A 12,610-nucleotide genomic window follows, 5' to 3' on the forward strand; every position below is an offset into this window, starting at 1 on the left:
CCCCTTTTAATTTGTACTGCACAAGCACCGATTTGGAAAACATGTGTTTATAACTTTCCACAAGAGAATGAACTGAAGACATCACAGTAAGGAAAAACACACAGTTAATTTTTATGTTTATTTTTTTTATTCAGCCCAATCTCAAATGCACACGAGAACCAATTAATAAGTCGGTCATCAGAGACAATTTACATTAAGTTATGAATTATTGTCCTCTCAGGTTAAATACAGTTGAATAAACGTAGAGCAAGTCGCTACATTTCTGCATCCCTCTCCTTTCACCAACGATATTTTTAAGAGCAGATTGAGCTACATTTAAGCATTTAACCGTTGTTCTCGCTGGTTCAAGTACCCAGAAGGCCTTGTTACGCAGCTTGTGTTATTGTTAATAATTCATTCAACGACTAGATGTTTTCCTCCAGCTGATGTCCGGTGTTACTTCCTCAGACCTCGCTTGCTCCTGGTGCCCTTTGTACTGAAAACAAAATGAAAGTCAGCAGGGGTTTATCATCATCATTATCATAATCATCAGCCAGCACAACTTCTGAGAGTCGCAGTCATCCATATCCTTGTATATCTATATCTCTTTTGGAGAAAATTGTAGGCTATTAATATTTGGATTTAATATCAAAAAGATGTTTGTTGTTGTTCTTTTTTAACTAATTTATGTTCATAGTCCAGAACCATGGTCATCGTATGTTGTCCTGAATTTGAATAGAACAACAGAAGATATAGAAGGAACCCTTGAAACAGATTTTTACAATCTACCTTTTATTCGCTTTTGTCCTTAAGGCAGCACCCACATGTCTTGACCTGCGTGTGCATCACTAAGTTGCAGGAAACATTAATTTTCCTTGTCTTAAAATAACATTCTCTGTCTTTTTTAAGACGCACATGGGTAAAATTACACTTTCACAAGGAAAGTTTTAGTGATTTTTATTAAATTATTAATGTAAGAAAAAAAAAAGCCAGGGATAAGATGCTTTAGAGTTTTATACATAAAGAACTATCTCCTGCCAGGAATCTGATCCCCACGGAAAGCGGCTGCCGGCCTCACAAACTGGATTTACTGAATGCTTTCCATAGCTGTCTTCAGTTGTAAGGGGATTTGCAAACAAATAGTTGACTATCTTTATCCGCTGTCGCTGCACATGTTTTTAAACCTTGAAGCTTCACCTACCCACCCGAAAACAAGGTATTCAACAAACTTGTCACTTTGTTCCTGGTTTGCAAAATCGGGATTTACATTATTTGCATGGCAGCGGGGGCCGGTCACACTTTTATTGTGAGCTGCGTTAATCCAGGGGATATCGCAGAGCAGCTGAGGTCATGAGATCTCTCAGCTGTTGCAGCCCCATCACAGCCCATCTCTCCTCTGCTGTAAGTCATTGAGCCTGACCTTTGTTAAAACACCTATCGCCTGTTTGGCAGAGAGACTTTGGCCCTGCTTTAGTGCAGCGGGCACAAACAACTGTTACTGATGCCGCTTCAAACTAATGGAGGCCGGCGAAGTAAGAAAAGTGGAGGGGACACTGAAACGGGAGGAGGTGGAAACTAGGCAGGCCTAACAGCCGAAGCAGGGATTCACTGGTTATTCCTTGCTTTGTCACGGTTTTGCTGTTTTACACATCTTTGGTGAAGTCTGTTCTCTAAAAATGTTGCATTCCTTTACAAATATGGAAGCCTGAATGTTGGAAAGCAACCGCAATGGGATACACTTACATTTTCTGATGATCACTGACTCGGTTTCTGAGCACGGTGACCTGCGCAAAGAGGAGTTTAAAATGTTAGTTAACAGCAAAAATGTGACTTTTTTGCACTAGTTTCAATAGACAGAAAAAAGTCAAAATGTGCACTTTGTCCAGAAGAGTGCACATTAACTGCATTCACTGGACTGCACTGAAGCAATACTTGTGTTTGATTGAAACTAGCAGGTTGGGTAGCAACCATACTCAGCCTTAGCTGAAACTAAATGTATCTACATTTACAACTCTTCAGTTACGTAACGTGGTGTTTTATGATATCATGGTTCGCTAAGTGCCGGCTGGGATGGCTGTGAATCAGGAAACAGGAAAGAATAAACTCCCATTAGTGGAATACAGCCATCAGCAACAGACCTGTGTTTTTTTTCCTGCTGTGACAAGATCAAGATCCGTCCCATTTATGAGGCAATCACATCACTGCAATCAGAATATTGAAGAACCTGCTAGCTAAAGTCTGTGGAGGTTCTTAGTCATCCAAGTCATGTTTTTTTTTTTTTTTTTTTTTTTTTTTTAAGATACTACCTGCTAAACGTGTTCCATTACATAACAATATAACTGGCTGTAATTGCATCTCAGCCTCCGACTCTCTTACTTTGATTCCACGTGAGTTGTAAATAAAGCTTAAAAAGGTCTTTTATTAAATTTAAATATTCGGACTTGACCTGAACCGTATGGCTTTGTTACCTCTCTCTGCTCTCTGGTGAAGGCCATTCATTTTTAAACTTCTTCCTGCCTACTTTATCTCTCGTTGATCTTTGGCACAGTTCCACTTGGGGTGCAGCGGCTCATCACATATTGTATGAAGTAAAGATAAACGTTCTCATAAATCTCTCCCTCTGTCACAGTTTGCTTGTATTTTGGCCCGAGTCCTAGAATCTGTCCCTTCAAATGACATGTTTCCAGAGTGCATGCAGAATGATGCCACAGTAATATCTAGATACTTTACCTCGTACTTCTGCTTTGTGTATTTATACTGGAGTTCAAATTTCTCTGCCTCTAGCTGGCGCATCCAGTCCAACAGTTCATTAGCTTTTTCCCTGTATCAGCACAGACGATAACGTTAAGGCAGTTTAAAATGTCCGGATGGTAAAAAGTTTGGACCTTCAACTGAATTTGAACTGCTTCTACCTGAGTTTGTCCTCCTTCAGGTGATCAATGTTCAGCTCTTTGCGCCGATCGTTTAGGATCTTCCTCTTCTTCTCTCTTTCCGTTTGTCTTTTTGGCCCAGTTTGTGTCTGCGCGTGGGAACAAAGAACACGTTGCGATGTATTATTATGTGCAGCACGGTTGTACACTGTGCATTTACCAGCCTACGAGCTTTAAATGACTTACAGCAGGAGTCTTCAACGTTTTTCAGGCCAAGGACCCCAAACTGGTGGAGAGATTAAGTAGGAACCCCCTACCTACTATATCTGTTCTATATTAAACTCACCTAGTGCTATTCTTAAATATACATTATTATTATCATTGTGCATTTAATATTAAGCTATCCCTTATCACTTTACTAAAATATGTTGGATTCATGTTAATGTGTATTTAAAGAAATTTAAATTTGTGGGAAAAAAAAAAAATATATATATATATATATATATATACACACACACATATATAAATGTCTGGTCAACCAAAGATTTTGCAACCCCCCTGCAGTGCCTCCATGAACCCTCTGTTGAAGACGTATGATTTACAGGGGAGCATACCTATGTTCCTCGGGTCCCATGTTCCCAGGGTCCCTTACCCTAACCCTTTTTTTTTTTTTTTTTTTTTGTTAAAAAAAAGGGTTCTATGTTCCCCGGTCACATAAGACCCGGGGAACATAGGGATGATCCCATTCACAGAATTGCCACCTTGTATCCAGTGAAACTCAAGTTGGACAGAATCATCTTCTTCCTGGCGTCGTCATCTGCTTTCTTCTTGGCTTCTTCTTCTTCTTTTCTTGCTTTTTCTTCCTGGTGGGGAAGAAGTATGGCACCTCTGATCACTCATATGGTCAATAAAATACGCCAGTAATTAAACCAGTATCTGTGGTTGGGACTTCCTAGGCAAGTTATAATCCACATATATAATTTTAAGTTTTTGCTTATACTCACAGCAAGTTTGTTCTGTCTTTCTCTTTCTCGCTCTGCCCTGATCTTCATCTGCTCCGCTCTCTCAGATCTGCGTTTCTCCTGATGTGGAAAACGAAGGAAACTTTGAAGCATGCAGTCCCACAATTATGACTTAAACTTAAGACTTAAACACTTCAGGTGGAAATACCGGAAGCTGCACATGCAGAGAAACATACAATGCGATCTGTGAGGCTGAGAAGCTCTTCTTCTTCCTTCTTGCGCTTCTCAAAGTGAGCCTCGATCAGAGTCTGGAGCTCATTCAGGTCCTTTTCCATTCGTTTCCTATGGATGTCCTGACATTATGGAGAGAAATCGTAAGGTGAGCTAAAAAAAATAAAATAAAAACAGCTTCCAGGTGTATGTCTGATCAGCAATAAGATGAACTCACATCAAAGTCCACTTTCTCTCCATCTGGGATCTTGGGAGGTGCCAGAGTCGGCATGAACCCAGACCTGAGGAAGGTGAGTACTTGAGGGTTTTTTGTTGCAGAGAATTGTGCTGTTATTTGACTTAAAAGTCATTTGTTCTTACTTTTGCTTGGGCTTTGAGTCCTCTGCATATTGGTTATATAAATAAAAAAACAACAAAAACAACACAGGACAGCTTATTAAAAGAAGAATTCTTTTTGCATTAAAAAACAAATGGAACATCTTTATTTTTTGTTCACATATACTAAATAATATGTCCACACCTCCGTCATTTTCCTCTGCACCATCTGTTGAAAGATGAGAGGGTCAGTGACATTGGGTGAGTAGATGAGCGAAAGGTACAGAAAGACAGAAGTGACAAGCAGAGATTGATGACAAAGCGCCTGAGGTGTTCCGGCTCCATCGGCGCTGACAGGCTTTAAGCACCAGGATAGGTTTGTGTGCTAACGACCAGCGACGCTTCATTCTTGTTGAAAGACAATATTTTTAAAGGAAATTCCATTTGCCATTTTTGTTGTATTTAAAACTCAAAATTGTTTAATTGGGGTTTATCTCTGTGATTTTACTTCAACCAAAAAGCCTTTTCTCCCAGGAGACTGGTCAATGGTCTTTAAAGTGGGTTTAATATGTTGGAATTTCCCTAAAAAATAAAAAAAATAAAAATCTTTCAACAAGGCTTCACATAAATAAATTAGGTGTCACTGTCCGTCAGCGCACAAAGTTGTCTTGTTGTTTAACAGCTGTCAGCGATGATGGACCTGGTATGACCTCAGGCACATGCTGTAGCTACAGAGTGATCAGACATAGCTGACCGTGTCCTGTGAGTGCTGATGGACGTAAAAAGGTATGTGTGGTGTACGTGTTTTTCATCACAGATAGTACAACGCCAACACAATAGAACACAAAGAATAGGGTTTTCTCTCAGAGTTGTGTTACTTCTTTGTCAATTATCAGATTTTTTTGCCATCAAGTGTTTATCCATTAAATAGTAAAAAAAACGTGTCAGAGAATTAGTTCCAAACAAAAATTAATTAAAATGAATTAAAATTACTCAGTGGAGAGAGCAGAAAAAGCAAAATGAAAAAAAAAGATAAATGCTTCAAATTAGTCAAAGGTGATGACTTTTCTGCCGCAGACGCTCACCAAGTCTCAGCTGTCGTGTCTAACTTAAACTTTTTGTTACATAATTTTGGATACTTGGACAGGGTTTGAATGTACCTTTGTAAACTACACTTTTCTGTGCCGTCTCTCATCATTATCAGCTGAGAGACGGCACAGAAAACACTGACTATTCTGGAAATGACAGTGGCTTAAACTCAGCTCAAACAAACACATTCTTAAGTGTTTCTGACGTTCAGCCCATAGCCCACTGACTCAAAGGAAGTTGTCAAAGTAAAAGAAACATGTGTCAGCACAAACGCGATGCCACTCGTGACAGTACTAGAAACCACAGCTTCCAAAATGAAAACACTGTTGAATCAACAGCCCTCTCAGTTATTTTTTTAAAGAAATGCTAAATACCACAAGCTGCATGAAGATCAGATTTAGCGCAGGGCTGCTATAGTATAATTCAGACACGCCCTCTATCTTTTAAAGCATCTTGCGTGTGGATTGTGTCACTGATCGATGAAAATCTGTCCTCACAAGATAAGTCAAACAAAAATAAAACTGTTATCTTGACAACGCTGTCAATCTACTGTATGTGGTTAGACGTCATGGCCGCCAACAGTGTGTTATAAGAAATCTGTGCATAAGTGACATGCAAACACATCAGCATCAGCGATACTACCTTCCTCCTCCTGTTCCTCCTCCTCCTCCTCATCCTCCTCCTCCTCTACCTCCTCCTCCTCCTCTTCTGTGTAAAGCAAGCATGTAGAGTTAGCAAGCAGCCGGTGTGACATTTCTGCCAACCGTGTGTGTATTTTTGACAGTGCCTTCAGAATCAGGACGAGTCGGGAAAGAGGTTTAATTTGTTTAGTACGTTTTTCCTATTCTGAAGTCTCCTAACATTCCACCCAGCGATGACCTGGTTAATGCTTATTGGTGCTTTAGGGGTTGTGGCTGAATTTAAAGATGCTCTTGCATTTAAAGAGATTTATCTTAGAAGTTCTTTTTTTTTCCAGATTCCTGCAAGAGATGTAAAACTGTGACAACAAAAACAACAGCAAGTCCAATTCCAAGTCTAATTCATTATACATTATCAGACTCATTTTGCATTTTTCTCAGCAGTTTTCTCTCAGTGCTGCGTGTTTTGCTGTCCTCACTGGGCCTCTGTGGAGAAATAATTGACACCGCAGAGGGAAACTCGACCTGCTTCCCCTGCATAGAAGGTAAGTCAAGCTGCGTTTAGGAGAACCTCTAACTGGCGTGGAAATGAAAGTGGGTATTGTGCTCCTGTTGCTCTCTTCCCCGAGGTCCTCTATTGAGAACATGACCTGACCTACATTGCTCAATAACCGCGACTGTGCTCTGCACGGAGGGAGACAGGTGCTGCTTAGTTTCAGGAACAGTCAAGCTGCACGGTGGACAGCGCCACAAAGGAGACAGAAATAGAGGTACACTTTTTTATCTCTTTGGTGGCGACCCTCCATTTGGACTGAAAGGACGGGTCTACTGGGAGGTTCCTGCACCATGAGCCATCTCTTGTCTCAGACAGAGAGGGATGACTGGGAGGGCAAAGGTCAATCTGGCAGGAAGGCTGAAGGACAGCAGCTGCCTCTTACGGTGGCACCAACACGCCAAAAATACAGCAGTGAAGCCGGCGGCTTAGCGGATGTAGCGTGTTAAGTAACGTACAAAGTTTCAGTGCAAGGCTCGAGTGTGTGTGAAGCAGGTAACGAAGTGGCGGCAAAGCGCAGATGCATTTCGAAGCGCTAGCTGTATTCAGAGATGTTGTTTGCGTTAGAGTACATACCAACAACATCTTCCTCGCCTTCACACGGCGTGGACATGTACGGAGCAGAGGTCAGAATGAGCTTCACCGTTAACAGTCATTTTAAATGTACAACTCATGCGACATGATCCCAGCGTGCACGGTTTTTGTTCTTCTGCAGTCTATTTTTTACGCAGTATTTTTTTTTTTCTGGCTGACAACATGCAGCTACCTGAATTTTCAGTAAAACTACAGACAAAGACTTATCTGTCTGGAGTGTGTGGCTGACTCACGTTGTTCTCTGAAAATGGAAAAAAAATAAATAAATAAACAAAAAAAAAACAGACCAGACGTATTTTGTAACAGTTAATTCAGCCTGTGCTGGCACCATTTTTTTTTTTTTTTAACGAAAATGAGTCATCACTTACTCATATGTGGCCTCTTCCGTGTCTGACATGTCGAGTTTGCAGCACCTGAACTTATTCTAGCAAAGCAGGGACAGAGTGAAACAGTGATTCTGCATCTACAACATGCAGCTCGAGAAGACGCGGTCGTTACAGTTTGGACCCAAATGTCTTGCAATCAGGAATAATAGCTCAGATTTAATATCAGAATCGCCATAAAAGAGTAAAAGGAGAACGCGCAGACTTACCCAGGTCGTGTGATGTGTGCTTCAGACGGGACTCTGAAGGGAATTGTATACTGCGTCCTTCTCTCTGGACCATAAGCTTTTAAACCCAGTAGTGGATCACATGGCGGCAAGCTGCCCATGTCTACAATGGGTGGGCACATACCTGCAAACAGATGGCAGATGGCATTAACTAGAATGGGAAAACATGCAATCTCTGTGGACTTGCTTTGACTATATTTACCTTCCAAAACCTCAGCCGAACAGCCCAGGATTACTGCTCCTAAAAGGTTTTGGTATCTCAGGTCTGCCGGACATGAGGTAGGTTATAAATAATTGGCCGGTTCCTGCTTGCACACAAACGCACAAAAGGTGAGACTCGAGGTCTTCTGATATCCCAGGAAACATTACAACAATTTCTTCATGTTGTGATAAACACCACGCTGTCACACCTTGCTTGTCATTTAATTCCATGAATGGGATGAGCTATGGAGTCAAAGCGTTATTCCCATAGTAGGTTGCCAAGAGACGCGAGTGCGTGACACCTACGCCCTTTTCCAGCTCCATCATCTGCACCTTTAACTTCTAATCCGTGCCCTCTGCCCTCACATGCCTCGACGTGTTATCAACAACAGTTGTGGCAATGTTTCTGTTTTTGGCCATGCCAAGGCTTTCAATCTACCGTGTCTTCTGATACTGTATTAGACCCTACAGTATGGATTATGAGTCATCAGCTCTGAGCCGAAGCCAAGATGTAACTCAGTTTGCGGGGCATTTTGACTGGGAGTTCCCCTTCCATTCAAACTATGGCTTTGTTTACTGATATATTCGATGATGTTTGAAGGCTTCTTTGACAGGGTTCAGGTCAGTCCAGATCACTTAAAGCGAAACTTGTCAAAGCGAAGCCTAACCCTATGCGTCAACACTGCAAAACATTTAACGATAAAACATAAAAACAAAAAGACGCACGCTACCTTAAAATTACAAGAAAACTCAACTTGAAAGCTCAAAAACAGTTAGAACTAATGATCCTTTCTTGTTTCAACTTGAAACAACTTATTATGTTACATTATTGGAAGAAAACTAATTATCCTGTCTATCCTGTCCTGTCAGCTAGTCTATATTCACACATGTTGCCATTTTTAATTGAAAGAATTAACGTCTTCAAATGGATTTCCACTTAGGTTTCTCGTCTTGACTGCGAATGGCAAGTTTTCAAGTTTACCTGAACGTCAGACAGATTCGACTCACAACTTGTTTGTTCATAAATGTAACATTCATCCCATGGTGCCAATATTTTTGCTGACATTGTAATACCATGGCATAATCCTCTTTTGTAAAGCCTCGCTTCAGAAGTATCGTCATTTACTTTCGTCAAATTAAAAGTGGATGGCGGCAACCTCTGTGGCTTTCCTGGCGTTTTCTTTTATTCTCCATTACCCCTCCTTCGCCCCCATTGGGCTTTTTCCAACTCAACACTTGAGACATGAGTTAAATGAAGATGGCCCACACAGACAAAGCCCGAGTTGGGTATCAATAGCCTGTCATGACAAGACGCAACTGGTCTGTAAAAACAAAATGGAAAATTGTGCGTCGTAAACACTGATATTGCATTCGCGCATTCATTATGATCACCTCTCTTGTTTCCTTTGGCACTGCCAAACAGTTTATTCTCACAGAGCACTGCTGGCACAAATGCATTTCAGTTTGCAGGAGATTTACTGTCCTACTCAGTTCTTGAAGTTAATTTTTTTTATTTTTTTATAATATAAATATGGGTACCACAAAACATTTGACGTTTCATATGAATTTACAGAAAAACGACTTTGTAAACAAACAATAGTAGGGGAAATGGTTATTGTTTGTGTATGTGTTGCTCTTAAATTCATTCATTGAAATCCATGTATGTATTCTTTGCTGTATTCTGTATCGTGTAATGTGTGTGGTGATGTTGGGGTTGTATAAGGTCTTACCTCAAGTGACATGTCCGCCAAAAATAATTATCTGTTGGTTTTGTAGATCAAGATAAGATACATGTCAACTAATGCACATCTTTTACTTCGTAAAAGGTTGACACATTATCAGCATGTCTTTTCTTTTATCATACACCTGTGTGTATACCTGGATACCTGAAATATTTGATTTGATTAGTTTAGATTCGTCTTTATTGTTATTATGTAGAGTACAACTACAGAACCACTGAAATACAGTTTGCATCTAATCTGATGTGCAACAAAGGTTTATTTACACATAGAAATATCATAATTAATTAAAGTCCGGCATTGAAATGTTTGCTGTATAAATCCTGCTTTTTCTGACAGTGTTGTGTAGAGCGGAGCGATATAAGATAAGTTAAATATATTTTTTGCTTAGAGACTTCAGTAATAACCGGTGAAAAGAGTGCACGAAAAATTGAACAAAAATTGTTACAATTCAATGCTCAATTGAGCATTGAATTGGAACTAACTTCCTCTGATTGGATAAGCTTTTTCCTCCTGATTGTATTGTTGCAAACTCCACCCGTCTGGCACCCGCCTGGAGTCAAGAGAACACAAACAAGTGAACCCACTGAAGCCTGCGCGGCACCTGTTCACACATGGATCCTCAGATCAATCCGGCCTCATTTAAAACCAACTGTATTACCAATTAAAAGACCCTCCATATATCTAATGATAGTAATTACAGAAAAAAGACACTTTGAACCTTGTTTAGCTCCCAGGTCAAATCCAATTGGTTGGAAAAATAAAATTAAAAAATCTTAATAAACTGTATGCGAGCCTATACTGCCACCTTATGGGAGAAATGGAAACACACATGGATGGACCAGAGCGTCTGCCTGGATTCAGAGATAAAACCAGAGCTGACAGGGTACAGTCTGGGTGTCAGGCGGTGGTGCACAGTCAGATGCGTTAAATATTTATGATGATCCTTGCTCACAAACCATAAATTTAAGAAATAAAATCTGACACTGAGATCATCCACTAATTCTTTTGTGCTTCTGTACATTGTGAAAGTCCACTGCAGGTTAAGGTCCTGCATTCACTTGTACATGGACTGACACTAGACTTTGATAATGTCTGAGGATATTTAACTTTAACACTTATTTCACGTTTTCTCAAGTGAAATGTTAAAGTCTGACTGTTTCATAGTAACAGAAAGAGAGAGGGGAGGCCGGGGTTTGAGTTAGGTGGTGAAGTGAATGCTGTATAACATTTAGACGACTGTAGCCTTTCAAACTGGCATTATTAATGCAGGAAACAAAACAACAACACAACACACATACACAGAAAAAAATAAGGAAGAATCAGGCAGGGTAATGTTTTTTTTTTGTTTGTTTGTTTGAATCAATTAAAATGGATAAATAAACTTTGTTAGAGACATTTATTGCTTTATACAGAGCCAAATATTGTTAATTGATTGAGTAATTATCATAATGTTTTTGACTAAGACTGCACAGAGGAGCTGTGCCACCTTTGTGTCCACCAGAGTCCCAGCCTCCAGCACATCCTCGCTGGCTGCAAGACTGCGCTGACCCAAGGGCACTATGGATGGCAGCATGACGCCATCAAAGCACCCAGACTCGAAGTGAACCATGGCAGTCCACCAACACAACATCCATCCATCAGATGGTCAGACTAGGTGGAGAGGCACCCAGCTGCAGAGTAAGAGAGGTGTGCTTGTCCTTGTTGACACCTGGAGAGGAGTGGGCCCTTAGAGCTGACTGGGTCGCTGGTTGAAGTTCGATCAGGAGATCACAATAACCTCCCTCCGACCAGATATCGTGATTTGGTCCATCACCACGAAGGCGGTCGTCATGGCCAAACTGACTTTGCCATGGGAGGTTGGGCTGGAGGCTGCATTTAAGAGGAAAAAGGAGAGGTACGCATAACTGGAAGCTGCATGTTGACAAGCTCAATGGAAAGCACACACCTACCCAGTGGAAGCTGGCTGCAGAGGATTCACTGGAACCTCCATCCAACAAGTTCTCAAGACCCTCGGCATCAGAGGCGCCAAACTGGAGAGAGTCCTCAAAGCTGGCAGAGGAGGCAGAGCAAGGGAGATTTTGACTCTGGCTCGGCAGGAAGGACACGGTGTAGGGGAGAGCCGAATCCAGTTGTAGGGTGTGGCAGGAAGACGTCGCTGCTGCCGCTCCACCACCTGCAAATGCTCTGGGATTAAAGGAGCGAAACATCTGTGAAGGGTGGCTCCTGGCTGACGACCCTGCAGCTGAACCAAAAAGCACTGGCGGGTGTGTGTCAGGCAGAAATGCCTTGCAGGTAGTTTCACCTGAGCTTTCAACTACTAGTGAAGACATGTTAGCAACAAAAGATACTCGTAAAAAACAAAACAAACTGAGCATGACTAGATGATCCTGAACCTCTGCCTGCCTGTGGTGCCTAAAGGCCAAACAATGATTTAACACTTTGGGTGAGAATGTTTTATTTAAACTGATTATAAAGAATTATAATTAAAATCCTGGGGTTTAACTTGCCCCCAGCCCTTCCACAGTTTAACCATGTCTGTAAAAGACTTTTTTTTTTTTTAAATGAGTGAGAATATCCATATTTGAACGTGTTAAATGAAAACCTAAACTAACATCTATGCTGCCTTTAATTATTATATATATTGTGTAACAACAGTTCAATGGACACCTTTATCAGAGGTGTTGAAAGGCGTAAACCCCTGAAGACAGAGCCCATTGGTCAACTAAGTACGCACATGACATCCTCCACTCGTTGTTGCAGCATATATCGAACGCACTCTTCAGTGAAGCGGGGCATTTAAATTACAGGTGCCCACCTGTTTGGCTG

General features: G+C 41.0%; 1 protein-coding gene across 3 annotated transcripts; it reads right to left on the minus strand.

The window, feature by feature from the left end:
* Nucleotides 1-116: 116 nt before the first annotated feature.
* On the minus strand, nt 117-7,883 carry tnnt2b (troponin T type 2b (cardiac)). 3 transcript variants are annotated; one of them, XM_047583736.1, is made up of 14 exons: nt 7,824-7,883; nt 7,600-7,655; nt 7,465-7,472; nt 7,214-7,231; nt 4,563-4,586; nt 4,403-4,424; nt 4,260-4,323; nt 4,048-4,164; nt 3,854-3,931; nt 3,611-3,712; nt 2,892-2,998; nt 2,710-2,800; nt 1,723-1,763; nt 117-475 (listed from the first exon to the last, which is right to left on the minus strand). In XM_047583736.1, exons 2-14 carry the CDS (start codon nt 7,626-7,628, stop codon nt 436-438), a joined length of 741 nt encoding a protein of 246 aa, XP_047439692.1. In that variant the 5' UTR covers nt 7,629-7,655; nt 7,824-7,883; the 3' UTR covers nt 117-435. The 3 variants fall into 3 exon arrangements, with proteins under 3 accessions (XP_047439692.1, XP_047439693.1, XP_047439690.1); XM_047583737.1 differs by lacking the exon at nt 7,214-7,231 and having other exon boundaries at nt 7,824-7,881; XM_047583734.1 differs by lacking the exons at nt 7,214-7,231; nt 7,465-7,472; nt 7,600-7,655; nt 7,824-7,883 and adding an exon at nt 6,089-7,140.
* Nucleotides 7,884-12,610: the final 4,727 nt, after the last annotated feature.

The sequence above is a fragment of the Mugil cephalus genome, chromosome 4 (assembly GCF_022458985.1).
Source record: "Mugil cephalus isolate CIBA_MC_2020 chromosome 4, CIBA_Mcephalus_1.1, whole genome shotgun sequence".
NCBI lineage: Eukaryota > Metazoa > Chordata > Actinopteri > Mugiliformes > Mugilidae > Mugil > Mugil cephalus.

What these genes read in the sequence shown, in the direction of transcription:
- tnnt2b (XM_047583734.1), bottom strand. Translation starts at nt 6,200, where the DNA reads ATGTCACACCGGCTGCTTGCTAACTCTACATGCTTGCTTTACACAGAA. An exon ending in GGAGGAACAGGAGGAGGAAG is followed by an intron (nt 4,587 to 6,088) that starts GTAGTATCGCTG and finishes ATCTTTCAACAG; the next exon opens with ATGGTGCAGAGGAAAATGAC. An exon ending in GACTCAAAGCCCAAGCAAAA is followed by an intron (nt 4,324 to 4,402) that starts GTAAGAACAAAT and finishes CACCTTCCTCAG; the next exon opens with GTCTGGGTTCATGCCGACTC.